At 42.9% G+C, this 12,761-nt stretch overlaps 1 protein-coding gene across 2 annotated transcripts in view; it reads left to right on the top strand.

Annotated features, from left to right (window-relative positions):
• The first annotated feature begins 3,906 nt into the window (after nt 1–3,906).
• AADAC (arylacetamide deacetylase) overlaps nt 3,907–12,761 on the top strand; it is a 48,589-nt gene continuing 39,734 nt past the window's right edge. For both annotated transcript variants that reach the window (XM_056564975.1, XM_056564974.1), the window contains exon 1: nt 3,907–4,119. In XM_056564975.1, the coding sequence (XP_056420950.1) occupies nt 3,982–4,119 (138 nt within the window). In that variant the 5' untranslated portion in view covers nt 3,907–3,981. The remainder of the gene's footprint in view (nt 4,120–12,761) is intronic.

Consider the following 12,761-nt stretch of genomic DNA (forward strand, 5'->3'; position numbering starts at 1 on the left):
TTTATAGAGCTTCACGCCATATCGTGCCCGCTTCGAGGGAATATACTGGTGGAAGATGAGTCTCCCCTTAAAACTGATAAGAGACTCATCAACCGAGAGCTCCCTCAGGGGTACATAGGCCTCCAAAAATTTGGCCCCTAAGTGATCGATGACCGGCCTCACTTTGTAAAGCCGGTCATAGGCGGGATCACCTCAGGGTGGACATGCCGCATTATCTGCATAATGCAGGCATTTCCAAATGGCCTCGAACCGCCTCCGTGTCATGACCATACTGTAAAGCGGGGTCTGGTAGAGGATGTCCCCGCTCCAGTAGTGTCTGACACTTGGTTTTTTGACCAGGCCTATATGCAGCAAGAGGCCCCAAAATGTCCTCATTTCTGCTGCATCAATGGCGCACCATTCATTGGACCTGGCCAAGAAAAAATCAGGGTGGTGGGCGATGAACTGCCTGGCGTACAGATTCATCTGCTCCACCATGTGATTGACAAAACTGTCACTGAAAAAATAACTGAAATAGTCAATTTCAGTGAATCCAGAATTGTCAATCCGGATTCTGGAGTCGCCAACAAACTCCGGAACCCGTGGCTAAATAACCCTCTTGGGGTCTCCAGACAGGTTTACGGGAAGGGGGCTCCAGTAAACTTGTCTGGGGGGTTGGACTCCTAGTACAAGCGGCATCACCACTCACACTAGTGCCGGCCACTGGGCCACTATCATGGGGGTGCATGGCCTCGCCTGGTGGCGTCTCCGACCGCCATGCAGGGGGCTCATCATCAGTACTAGATGATGAGGAGGACGATGAAGAACACAGAAATGTTGGATCTTCATCGTCCACACTGACAAATTCGGAGTCGGAGGCAAGAAAAGCGTATGCCTCCGCTACCGAAAATGCCCGGCGAGCCATCGCCTTTTTTCTACGGTGGCGGGGGGGGGGGGGGCGGTGGCGGGGGGGAGGGTAGTGTGTGTGTGTGTGGGGGGTTATGTCCTTGGTGTGTGCTTGGTGTATACTATATATAACGGTGTGTGATTAGAAATCACACACCATTATATGGGGGGGAAAAAATGCTGCAGCCAATGGGGGGACTAATGCAGCGCCCTGAACCCCTAATAGGGCCTGGGTCACACTGAAAAACTGCAGAAGATCCTTGGGGACCTATTAGGGGGTCAGGGGGGGGGGGGATTTTTTAAAAACTTTTTTTAACTTTATTTTTTACTATTTACCCAACCTTTCCCTGGGCTGTATGCTTTCCCTGATCTATGGGGGGCTTCTTTTCTTCTCTGGAGGCTCCGAGCTCTGACCGCTGACTGAACTCAGCCAACGGCGGGAGCTGCGGGAAGATGCTGTTAACTTGTCCAGCCAATAGCAGTGATCCTGGGGGGGTGACGAAATCGCCACCTCCCCATAGATACAGTTGGTGATATGGGGTGTATCATACACCCCCGATCACCTTGTATCTCCGGGTCAGCGGGTTGCACGAGACCCGCATCGCCGGAATAGCCGCAAATCTCATGTGTGAATTCTAATGACCCCCCTGGGCATTTGCACGGGATGCCTGCTGAATGATTTCAGCAGGCATCCCGGTCCGATCCCCGCCCGGCGCACGGCGGGGACCAGAACTGCCCATGACGTAAATGTACGTCCTTGGTCCTTAAGACCCAGGGTGTCGGGACGTACCGTTACGTCATGGGTCCTGTAGGGGTTAAAGGGCCCAATCTCCCAGGGCCATAGTCCAAAGGAAGCAGGCGGGCAACCAGGCTTCTCCAATGCAATGTGGCGAGATTGGTCTCGTCACAAGTAGTCAGCAAAGTGTTCTACACCTCTATAGAGGCTATCTGTATTCCAGAAATAGCCGTTTTTTTAATATAGATTCGCCACAAATAAGTTTGGATCGAAAAAAAAAAAACTTTCCAAAAATTTGGCAAATCAGCCAAATCGAATTTTTCAAAAGTTTGCTCATCTCTAGTCATGACCGCAGCCGAAAACAGCGTTCAAAACATTTACTTCCCAACGCTGGCCAGTGGAGTGCCCCTTTAAGGGTGCGTTCACACACTAGTAACTAGCAACGGGTTTCCCACTGAGGGAAACCCGCTGCAAGTTATGCTACAATTTATTTGAATGGGTGAGCGGACAGACCGCAATAGTGTCAGACTTACTGACAATCTGGGGACCCATTCAAATGATTGGTAGCGTAACTCACAGCAGGTTTCCCACTGCTAGTTACTAGTGTGTGAATGCACCCTAAAAGGCGATCAAAAAGTCCCACTTACACTAAAGTGGTTGAGACAAAACTAAATATTACATCAAAAGCAATAAGCCCTGTAGAAAGAAGAAGAAAAAAAGTTATAGGGTTCAGAATAGGTCTGACCTATTTTGTTTTTATTTTTACATTTTAAATTCTTTAATACTAGTTGAATGAAGCAAAAGCTATATAAACTGGGTACCATTGTAATCATATTGACCCATTGAATAAATATAACATGTTTTTTTTTTTTTCATTTCATCCAACAAATATTACTGTATTTATCGGGGTATAGGACGCACCGGCCTATAACACGCATCCTCATTTTTCCAAGGAAATTTGGGTAAAATTTTTTTTTTACCAAAATATCCTTGGAAAAATGAGGGTACATGTGTGTGCAGGTGTACCTCGATAAACTGTTTCTGGCGGCTTCTGCAGTTCAATTATTTAAAGCAAGCGCTTTAAATCATTGACGTGCAGTGCCTTCTGTGGGGCCAGAGTGCCGCTGCTCTATTCCCTCCCCATCCCCGGTTTTATAGTTAAATATCCCGCCACTGCCACGGCACAAGTCCCTCCCTTTCCCCGGTTTTATAGTTAAATATTCTACCGCCGCCACAGCACAATTCCCTCCCCATCCCCGGTTTTATGGTTATATATCCCGCCGCCGCCACGGCACAATTCCCTCCCCTTCCCCGGTTTATAGTTAAATATCCTGCCGCCGCCACTGCCCAATTCCCTCCCAATTCCTGATCTGTCACTGTGCGCCGCACACTGACTGAGGAGTGACGTCCTGTTGAGGACGTCACTCGTCGTTACGCAGCGCACAGTGACAGATCAGGAGACCGCCGGAGCATGAAGGACCGCAGTCCCCAGGGCACATGTAACTATAAAACCAGCGGATGGGGGAGGGAATTGGGCAGTGGCGGCGGCGGGATATTAAACTATAAAACCGGGGACGGGGAGGGAATTGGGCAATGGCGGCGGCGGGATATTTAACTATAAAACCGGGGAGGGAATTGGGCAATGGCGGTGGCGGGATATTTAACTATAAAACCGGTGACCGGGAGGGAATCAGGCAGTGGCGGCAGCGGGACATATAACTATAAAACTGGGGACGGGAATCGGGCAGTGGCAGTGGGACTCTGGCCAGGCAGAAGCTGCTGCAGTTCAATTATTTAAAGCGCCCGCTTTAAATCATTGAACTGCCGGGCTTTTGCGTGGTCACAAACAGTCTATCGGCGTATAACACACAGATAGACTTTAGGCTAAAAATTTTAGCATAAAGAATGTGTGTTATACGCCGATAAATATGGTATTTATTTTTTTTTAGCTTTGCAGTATATATTATGGTAAATGGCTGTAGATAGAAAAATAGAAGAATGGTTGCTGTTAGAAGGAGGAAAGGAGATTAAACAAAAAATGCATAAATGAAAATTGACCTGGTTGTTAAGGGGTTAGACCAGTTTGGGACACCATCCATCTTTGCACACAGAATTCATTCACTCACATTTGCCCATGTCCAGAGCATCAAATGGTATTTTGGTTTTCGAATAGAGACACACACAGGATACATAAACCTGACTGTCTGTCACAGCGTCTCTATAGACTGCACTGGAGATCAGATTACAAATTGGCGCAGATCCAACAGATTAACTTTGCCCTATCAGTGGCTGCTGACTTGTAACATAGTCAGTGTGAGGTAGCTTTAATCACTGGAGAGAAGTGGGTACTGTAGTTAGACATGGCATCGAAATCACTGTGCTTCGTGCTTCTGTCTGTGCTGGTGGCGTATTACATTTATAAACCTCTGCCAGACAATATTGAGGAGAAATGGAAAGTTATGTTGATGGATGCTACTTTCAGAAGTCTTGGACATTTGGTAAGTTAATATATTACCTGCTGTTATTCTTCTAGTATTGCTTTGCTGATCTTTATCTATTTAGCTTATTTAACAGCTTTCGTGTACAAATGTTATAAAGGTATTATCGTGTCTGTAAGCAGGATTCAGAAAACCCTGCAGAGTTGTCATATGTATTTAATAGTTGGTGGAAGGAAATCTGTTTCTCACGTCCTATCAATACCTAGAGATACTCTGCTGTTTACACTATTAGCCTTTTACATTATCCTGTAATATACCTTTGCAATGTAATCTTCGATATGCATATCTAGGTATACAATAGCATCTGCCACTCCTTCTTCTATAAATATGTAGAAAACAACAAATGTGCTTAGTAAGTAAGCGAGAAGCAGTTCCACCTCTGACACACTACATCTGTATCCTTTTTGTATATTGATATATCCCATAGAGTTCAGTAGAGGACTATACCTTTAACATTCTCTCCTGTAAATATACTAAACAAGTTACAGATGAAATCAAGATATATGTATTTAATGGACAATCCAATAAACACTATAGCAAAAGCTCATTGATATCTGAGTCATATTCTTAGACCAACAATGAGTTAAACTTTAATATCAAGTATTATAATTTTATTGAGTTACGTCTCTTGACAATTGGAATGTTGTGAAATTCCACAGTGGAAAGCCTATTTATTTCACAATGCACAAAGAGGAATTAAGGGGATACTAAACCTAAAATAAAAGCTTATAATTGTAAAACTTGGATAAAGCATGAATGCCAACTAGAAAGACAAGGAGACCTCCTAAACTTCCATTAGAGGTTCCAAATGTCCTAGAGCAGCAAAAAAAAAAAAAAAAAAGGAGGAGAGGAGAGATGACTTTGCAAAGACTGGCTAGCTGCCTGTATTTAATTAGAGAGTCTGGTCTGGGGTCTGTGCAGCATTAAAGGGGTACTCTGGTGGAAAACTTTTTTTTTAATGGTTTACCGCATATGTGGATGTATTTCCATAGTCAGGAAAAAAAGACGTCCAAAATTTGTAACCCAATTTCTCCGATTACCCCTTGTGAAAATGTAAAAAATTGGGTAACCCCAGCATTTTACTTTAAAAAAATTGAATTTTTCATTTTACGGCCCACTGTTCAAAAAACAAGTGAGGTGTAAATACTCACTGTACCCCTTGTTAACTTCCCTGAGGGGTGTAGTTTTAAAATTGTGGTCACTTGCTGGTTTATTTTTTAGGTTTTATGTCAGAACCTCTGCCATTGCAGTGCATATCACCTAAGCCGTTTTGCACCCATATAGTGCTTTACTGACATATATGTATTTCCTTATTCTGGAGAAATTGGGCTACAAATTTTGTTGAGCTTTTTTTTCTCTTACCTCTTGTGAAACTAAAACATGTGGGTTAATACCAGCAATTCAGTGCTAAAAATAAAATTTTTCACATTTACGGCCCACTGTTCAAAACACCTGTGAGTTGTAAGTACTCACTGTACCCCTTGTTATGTTCCCTGAACATGTTAGTTTAAAAAATTGAGATTTAGATTTTTCTCTTCCACTTTGCTGCTATTCCTGTGAAACCCTTAATGGTTTAACATACATTTTGAAAACTTTGAGGGGTGCAGTTTCTACATTGGGGTCATTTATGGGATATTTCTCACAGAAAGGCCCCTAAAATTTGGAAAATTGCTGCTAGACTTTGAAGCCCTCTAATGTGTTCAAAAAGTAAAAACATGCCAACTTTATGATACCAACATAAAGTAGACATACTGTATATGTGAATAAATATATAGTTTATTTGCAATGTCCATTTTCCTTACAAACAGAGTTTAAAAATTTGAAAAATGCTAAATTTTCAAACTTTTGGGGATTTTGGGGATTTTTTCACCAAGAAAGGATGCAAGTAATGGCAAAAATTTGCCACTATCTTAAATTAGAATATGTCACAAAAAACAATCTCGGAATTAGAATAAAAGGTAAAAGCATCCCAGAGTTATTAAAGGGGTACTCCGGTGGAAAACATTTTTTTTTTTTTTTTAAATCAACTGATGCCAGAAAGTTAAACATTTGTAAATTACTTCTATTTAAAAAAAAGTATGTAATCCTCATAGCAAACCTATCCTGCTCTGGACAGTTCCTGACATGGACAGAGGTGTCAATAGAGAGCACTGTGGTCAGACAGAAAATAATTTTAGAAAGAAATACAACTTCCTCTGCAGAATACAGCAGCTGATAAGTACTGGAAGGATTAAGATTTTTTTAATTGAAGTAATTTACAAATCTGTTTAACTTTCTGACACTCGCTGATTAAAAAAAAAAATCCACTGGAGTACCCCTTTAACCCCTTAAGGACCCTTGACGTACGCATACGTCATGACACTCTGGTACTTAAGGACCCATGACGTACGTGTACGTCATGGACAATTCTGGCCCCCACCACGCACCAGGTGGGGATCGGACCGGGATGCCTGCTGAAATCATTCAGCAGGCATCCCGTGCAAAGGCCCAGGGGGGTCATTAGACCCCCCCATATCGGAGATTGCGGCAAATTGCAAGTGAATTCACACTTGCGATTTGCGCGATTCCGGGTCATTATGGGTCTATGGTGACCCGGAATAGAAGGGGGATCGCGGGTGTCCATGACACCCACAACCCCCCTGAAGAGATAGGAGTGAGGTGGCAGGGGTGCCACCCCTTCCATCCCTGCTATTGGTGGTCTAGACGCGACCACCAATAGCAGATCGGGGGCGGAGGGGTTTACTTTCGTCTTCCCTGTCCTGCCCACCCACAATAGGCGGGGCATGACAGGGAAACCCGACAGGGACCGGCGCCGAAGATCCACTTACCGATCCGGAGTCTGCGGGCAACGGAGATCGGCGGGCGGCAACGTCGTGCGGCTGGATCCTCCGGAAGACGGTGAGTTACCTAGTGACATCTGGAGGGTACAGTCTGAGACCACTAGATAGTGGTCTCTAACTGTTACCCTCCAGCTGTTGCAAAACTACATATTCCAGCATGCCCAAACAGCTGTCTGCTGTCCGGGCATGCTGGGATTTGTAGTTTAGCAACAGCTGGAGGACCACAGTTTGGAGATCACTTTGCAGTGGTCTCTAAAACTGTAGCCCTCCAGATGTTGCAAAACTGCAAATCCCAGAATGCCCAAACAGCTGTCTCGGCATGCTGGGAGTTGTAGTTGCGTACCTCCAGCTGTTGCATAACTACATCTACGCGCATGCCCTTTGGTGATCAGTACATTCTGGAAGTTGTAGTTTTGCAACAGCTGGAGGCACACTGGTTGGAAAATACTGAGTTAGATAACAGAACCTAATTGAAGGTTTTCCAACCAGTGTGCCTCCAGCTGTTGCAAAACTACAACTCCCAGCATGTCTGTCAGTACATGCTGGGAGTTGTAGTTTTGAAACAGCTGGAGGTTTGCCCCCCCCAGGTGAACATACAGGGTACATTCACACGGGCAGGTTTACAGTAAGTTTCTTGCTTCAAGTTTGGGCTGCAGCAAATTTTTTGCCACAGCGCAAACTCCTAGCGGGAAACTTACTGCAACCCGCCAGTGCGAATGTACCCTAAAAACACTACACTACACTAACACATAATAAAGAGTAAAACACAACATATACACCCCCTTACACTGTCCCCCCAATAAAAATTAAAAACGTATTGTACGGCAGTGTTTCCAAAACGGAGCCTCCAGCTGATGCAAAACAACAACTCCCAGCATTTCTGGACAGCCACTAACTGTCCAGGCATGCTGGGAGTTTAGCAACAGCTGGGGGCACCCTGTTTGGGAATCACTGGCGTAGAATACCCCTATGTCCACCCCTATGCAATCCCCAATTTAGTCCTCAAATGTGCATGGCGCTCTCACTTTAGAGCCCTGTCGAATTTCAAGGAAACAGTTTAGGGCCACATATGGGGTATCTCCGTACTCGGGAGAAATTGCACTACAAATTATGGGGGGCTTTTTCTCCTTTTACCCCTTATGAAAAGGAAAAGTTGGGGGCTACACCAGCTTGCTAGTGTAAAAAAATAAAAATGTTTACACTAACATGCTGGTGTTGCCCCATACTTTTTATTTTCACAAGCATTAAAAGGAAAAAAAGACCCCCAAAATTTGTAACGCAATTTCTCCTGAGTACGGAAATACCCCATATGTGGTCGTAAAATGCTCTGCGGGTGCACAACAAGGCTCAGGAGTGAGAGCGCACCATGTACATTTGAGGCCTAAATTGGTGATTTGCACAGGGGTGGCTGATTTTACAGCGGTTCTGACATAAACGCAAAAAAATAAATACCCACATGTGACCCCATTTTTGGAAACTACACCCCACACGGAACGTAATAAGGGGTACAGTGAGCATTTATGCCCCACATTTGTCTGACAGATTTTTGGAACAGTGATCCGTGAAAATGAAAAATTACATTTTTCATTTGCACAGCCCACTGTTCCAAAGATCTGTCAAATGCCAGTGGGGTGTAAATACTCACTGCACCCCTTATTAAATTCTGTGAGGGGTGTAGCTTCCAAAATAGGGTCACATGTGGGGGGGGTCCACTGTTCTGGCACCACGGGGGGCTTTGTAAACGCACATGGCCCCTGACTTCCATTCCAAAATTTTTTTTCCCAAAAGCTCAATGGCGCTCTATCTCTTCTGAGCATTGTAGTGCGCCAGCAGAGCACTTGACGTCCACACATGTGGTATTTCCATACTCAGAAGAGATGGGGTTTCAAATTTTGGGGGCATTTTGTCCTATTACCCCTTGTAAAAATTTTAGATTTGAGGGAAAACTAGCATTTTAGTGGAAAAAAAAAATAATTTACACATCCAAATTTCACGAAAAGTCGTCAAACACCTGTGGAGTGTTAAGGCTCACTGGACCCCTTGTTACGTGCTTTGAGGGGTGTAGTTTCCAAAATAGTATGCCATGTGTTTTTTTTTTTGCTGTCCTGGCACCATAGGGGCTTCCTAAATGCGACATGCCCCCCAAAAACCATTTCAGCAAATTTTGCTTTTCAAAAACTAAATGTGACTCCTTCTCTTCTGAGCATTGTAGTTTGCCTGCAAAGCATTTTACATCCTAACATGGGGTATTTCCATACTCAGAAGAGAGGCGGTTACAAATGTTGGGGGTCATTTTGTCCTATTATCTCTTGTAAAAAAAATCTAAATTTGAGGGAAAACTAGCATTTTAGTGAAAAAAAAAAATTTTTCACATCCTACTTTAACGAAAAGTCGTCAAACACCTGTGGGGTGTTACGGTTCACTGGACCCTTGTTACATGCCTTTAGGGGTGTAGTTTCCAAAATAGTATGACATGTGGGGGGTTTTCTGCTGTTCTGGCACCATAGGGGCTTCCTAAATGTGACATGCACCCCAAAAACCATTTCAGAAAAACTCACTCTCCAAAATCCCACTGTCGCTCCTTCCCTTTTGAGCCCTCTACTGTGCCCGCCGAACACTTGACATGCACATATGAGGTATTTTGTTACTCGAGAGAAATTGGGTTCCACATTCTAGGAAGATTTCTCTCCTTTTACCCCTTGTAAAAATTCAATAACTGGGTCTACAAGAACATGCGAGTGTAAAAAATGAAGATTTTGAATTTTCTCCTTCAATTTGCTGCTATTCCTGTGAAACACCTAAAGGGTTAACAAACCTTTTGAATGTCATTTTGAATACTTTGAGGGGTGCAGTTTTTATAATGGGGTCATTTGTGTGGTATTTCTAATAAGAAGGCCCTTCAAATTCACTTCAAAACAGAACTGGTCCCTGAAAAATTTTGATTTTGAAAATTTTGTGAAAAATCGGAAAATTGCTGCTATACTTTGAAGCCCTCTGATGTCTTCCAAAAGAAAAAACATGTCAACTTTATGATGGAAACATAAAGTAGACATATTGTATATGTGAATCAATATATAATTGATTTGGAATATTTATTTTCCTTATAAGCAGAGAGCTTCAAAGTAAAAAAAATGTGAAATTTTAAATTTTTTCATCAAATTTGGGAATTTTTCACCAAGAAATGATGCAAGTATCGACAAAATTTTACCACTATCATAATGTAGAATATGTCACGAAAAAACTATCTCGGAAACAGAATGAAAGGTAAAAGCATCCCAGAGTTATTAATGTTTAAAGTGACAGTGGTCAGATGTGCAAAAAATGGCTTTGTCCTACAGTGAAAATTGGCTGGGTCCTTAAGGGATTAATTCATAAAGTGAAAGTAGTCAGATTTGCAAAAAAGGGCTGAGTCCTTAGGCTAAGTTTCCACTTGGCTTTTTTCTGGCAGTTTTTGGAATACTGCCACTGCAGTTTTTGTGCCTAAGCCAGAAGTGTATTCAAAAGGAATAGGACATATAAAAGAAGGACTTATACTTCTCCTCCCTTATGGATCCACTTCTGACTTTGGCTGAAAAACTGCAGTGCCAGTTTTCCAAAAACTGCCAGAAAAAAAAAAAAAAAAACAAGTGGAAACTTAGCCTTAAGGTGAAAATAGGCTGAGTCCCTAAGGGGTTAAAATATCACTGACACTCATCAATGCAGTGTGCCTAATATCACTCATATATATCTATGTAAATGTTGTTAATGGGGAAGTCTCAATGTTTTTTTGTACCATTATGTCAAGGCTGGCAGCATCTAAAAGAACAAACTGGACTCACCTGCCACCGCCCCCCTGGTGCGCTGGTATCCAGTCCTCCGCTGCTGTTTTCTTCCTAGTTGCCCGTGGTCAACACGTCACACTGCTGATGCATTGAGTATAATAGTACAAAAACTTTTCAATGGGACTTCTCCTTCTATAGAAGGAATACTGGGGCAACCATATTGCTCAGAGGGTACCATGATTAGAGGAAAACTGTTAGCCTGTTCACCCACACTACACTGGTCTATTATGTGGGTGAATAGAATTCTAACGAGGAGTCACTTGCTTACTTTGGTCCACTGACTGCCGAGATGTTTGCCTATAAAGTTCTGGAAATGCGCTGGAAGATTTCACCCAGCAGAGCGGTCTTCTTACGCAGTGCTCTCACATCATCAGGACGTGAGAGCTGTTTGAAATCTTCCGCCGCATTCACTCTGCAGACAGAGCACTGCGCTCACGTGACCTGTTACTCCACTTCACTAGGAAGTGGAGCTGAAGATAATGAATATGCTAATAGCGGGAGCGGACATTCACTGCAGGAGGCAGAGATGGACAGCTGGTGGGGGCAACACCTTCAATGCACTAGTCATGGATGAAATACCGGAATTTTACAGGCAAATATCTCGGCAGTCAGTGAACCAAAATAAGTAAGTGACCCCTCATTAGAATCCTATTCACCTGCACTATAACCCAGTATACAGTATGGGCTTAGTGTGGTGAACAGGCTGACAGTTTTCCTTTAAAGCTGACCATACACAAGAAATTTTAACCAGTGGTCAAACGTATAGCCAATTGGCACACAGTACTTTTTACCACTAAAACATTATGACCATTATGAACATGTACAGTAAAAGATTGGCATTGGTTTTTTTTTAGACTACCACGACAGCTGGTCTGTTGATCATACCATAGACTTCAGATTTTGGCCGATTACTGACATTACCACTATCTATGAAAGATGTAACAGACCATCTGGTATTATCAGTCATTTGTATGTAATAATGTGATTGATAAAGGGACAGAACTTCATTTATAGGGATAGAATGTTGATCCAGGGATTTATTCAGATTGCCATATTTAGAGTTGAGAAGGAATTTTCGCTAGTATGGGGCAATTAGCATCAGCCTCATAATGGTTTTTTGCTTCCCTCTGGATCAACACAGTAGGAACACAATAAGGATATAGGTTGAACTTGATGGACGCTGGTCTTTTTTAAACTTATTAACTATGTAATTATGTAAGAAAATTGTCACTTTGGCTGACATATACATTTTATCTATAGCCAGATTTCTGTAAAATTTTTTGATCATTTCATAGCTTCATAGCTTCCACTAACGTGGCTTTAGTTTATAACAAAGCCATGACAATTATATTTAGAGATGAGCGAACTTACAGTAAATTCGATTAGTTACGAACTTCAATCAATATAACTAATAATGCCACCCATACCTATAAAGTAGTCAGTCACATATCAGTACTCCACAGAAAAAGTGACTACTTACTGTTCCCCTACTAGCAGTGCCCCTCTTGCATACTACGCAGAATTGGTGCTCTCATGCCCCTGATAGTAATGGTCCCCCTTTAAGTAAAAGTATAGGTGCTGACTCAATGCCCACTCTCAGTAATGGTGCCCCCTTTCATGCTCTCTACTAAGTAATAATGCCCCTTAGTGTTCCTATTCAGTAATAATGCACCACTTGCCCCACATACTGCACCTTAATCAATAAATGTAACCCCTTAGCATTCTCTCTTAGTGGTGAAGTCTTACTTAGTGCCCCATTTAGTTATAATGCCGCCCCCCTTAGTACGGCACTTAGTAAGAATGCCTCCATTTGTGTCCCTACACACTAATGACGCCCCCATACTGCCCCCAATTAGTAATAATGCCTCCATTTCTGCACCACTAATGTTGACCCCTCTAGTGCCACAATTAGTAATAAGTCCTCCATTAGTGCCCCAACATAGTGATTATTGCCTCCATTTGAGTCCCCACCCAGCACTGA

The sequence above is a fragment of the Hyla sarda genome, chromosome 3 (assembly GCF_029499605.1).
Source record: "Hyla sarda isolate aHylSar1 chromosome 3, aHylSar1.hap1, whole genome shotgun sequence".
NCBI classification, from domain to species: Eukaryota; Metazoa; Chordata; class Amphibia; order Anura; family Hylidae; genus Hyla; species Hyla sarda.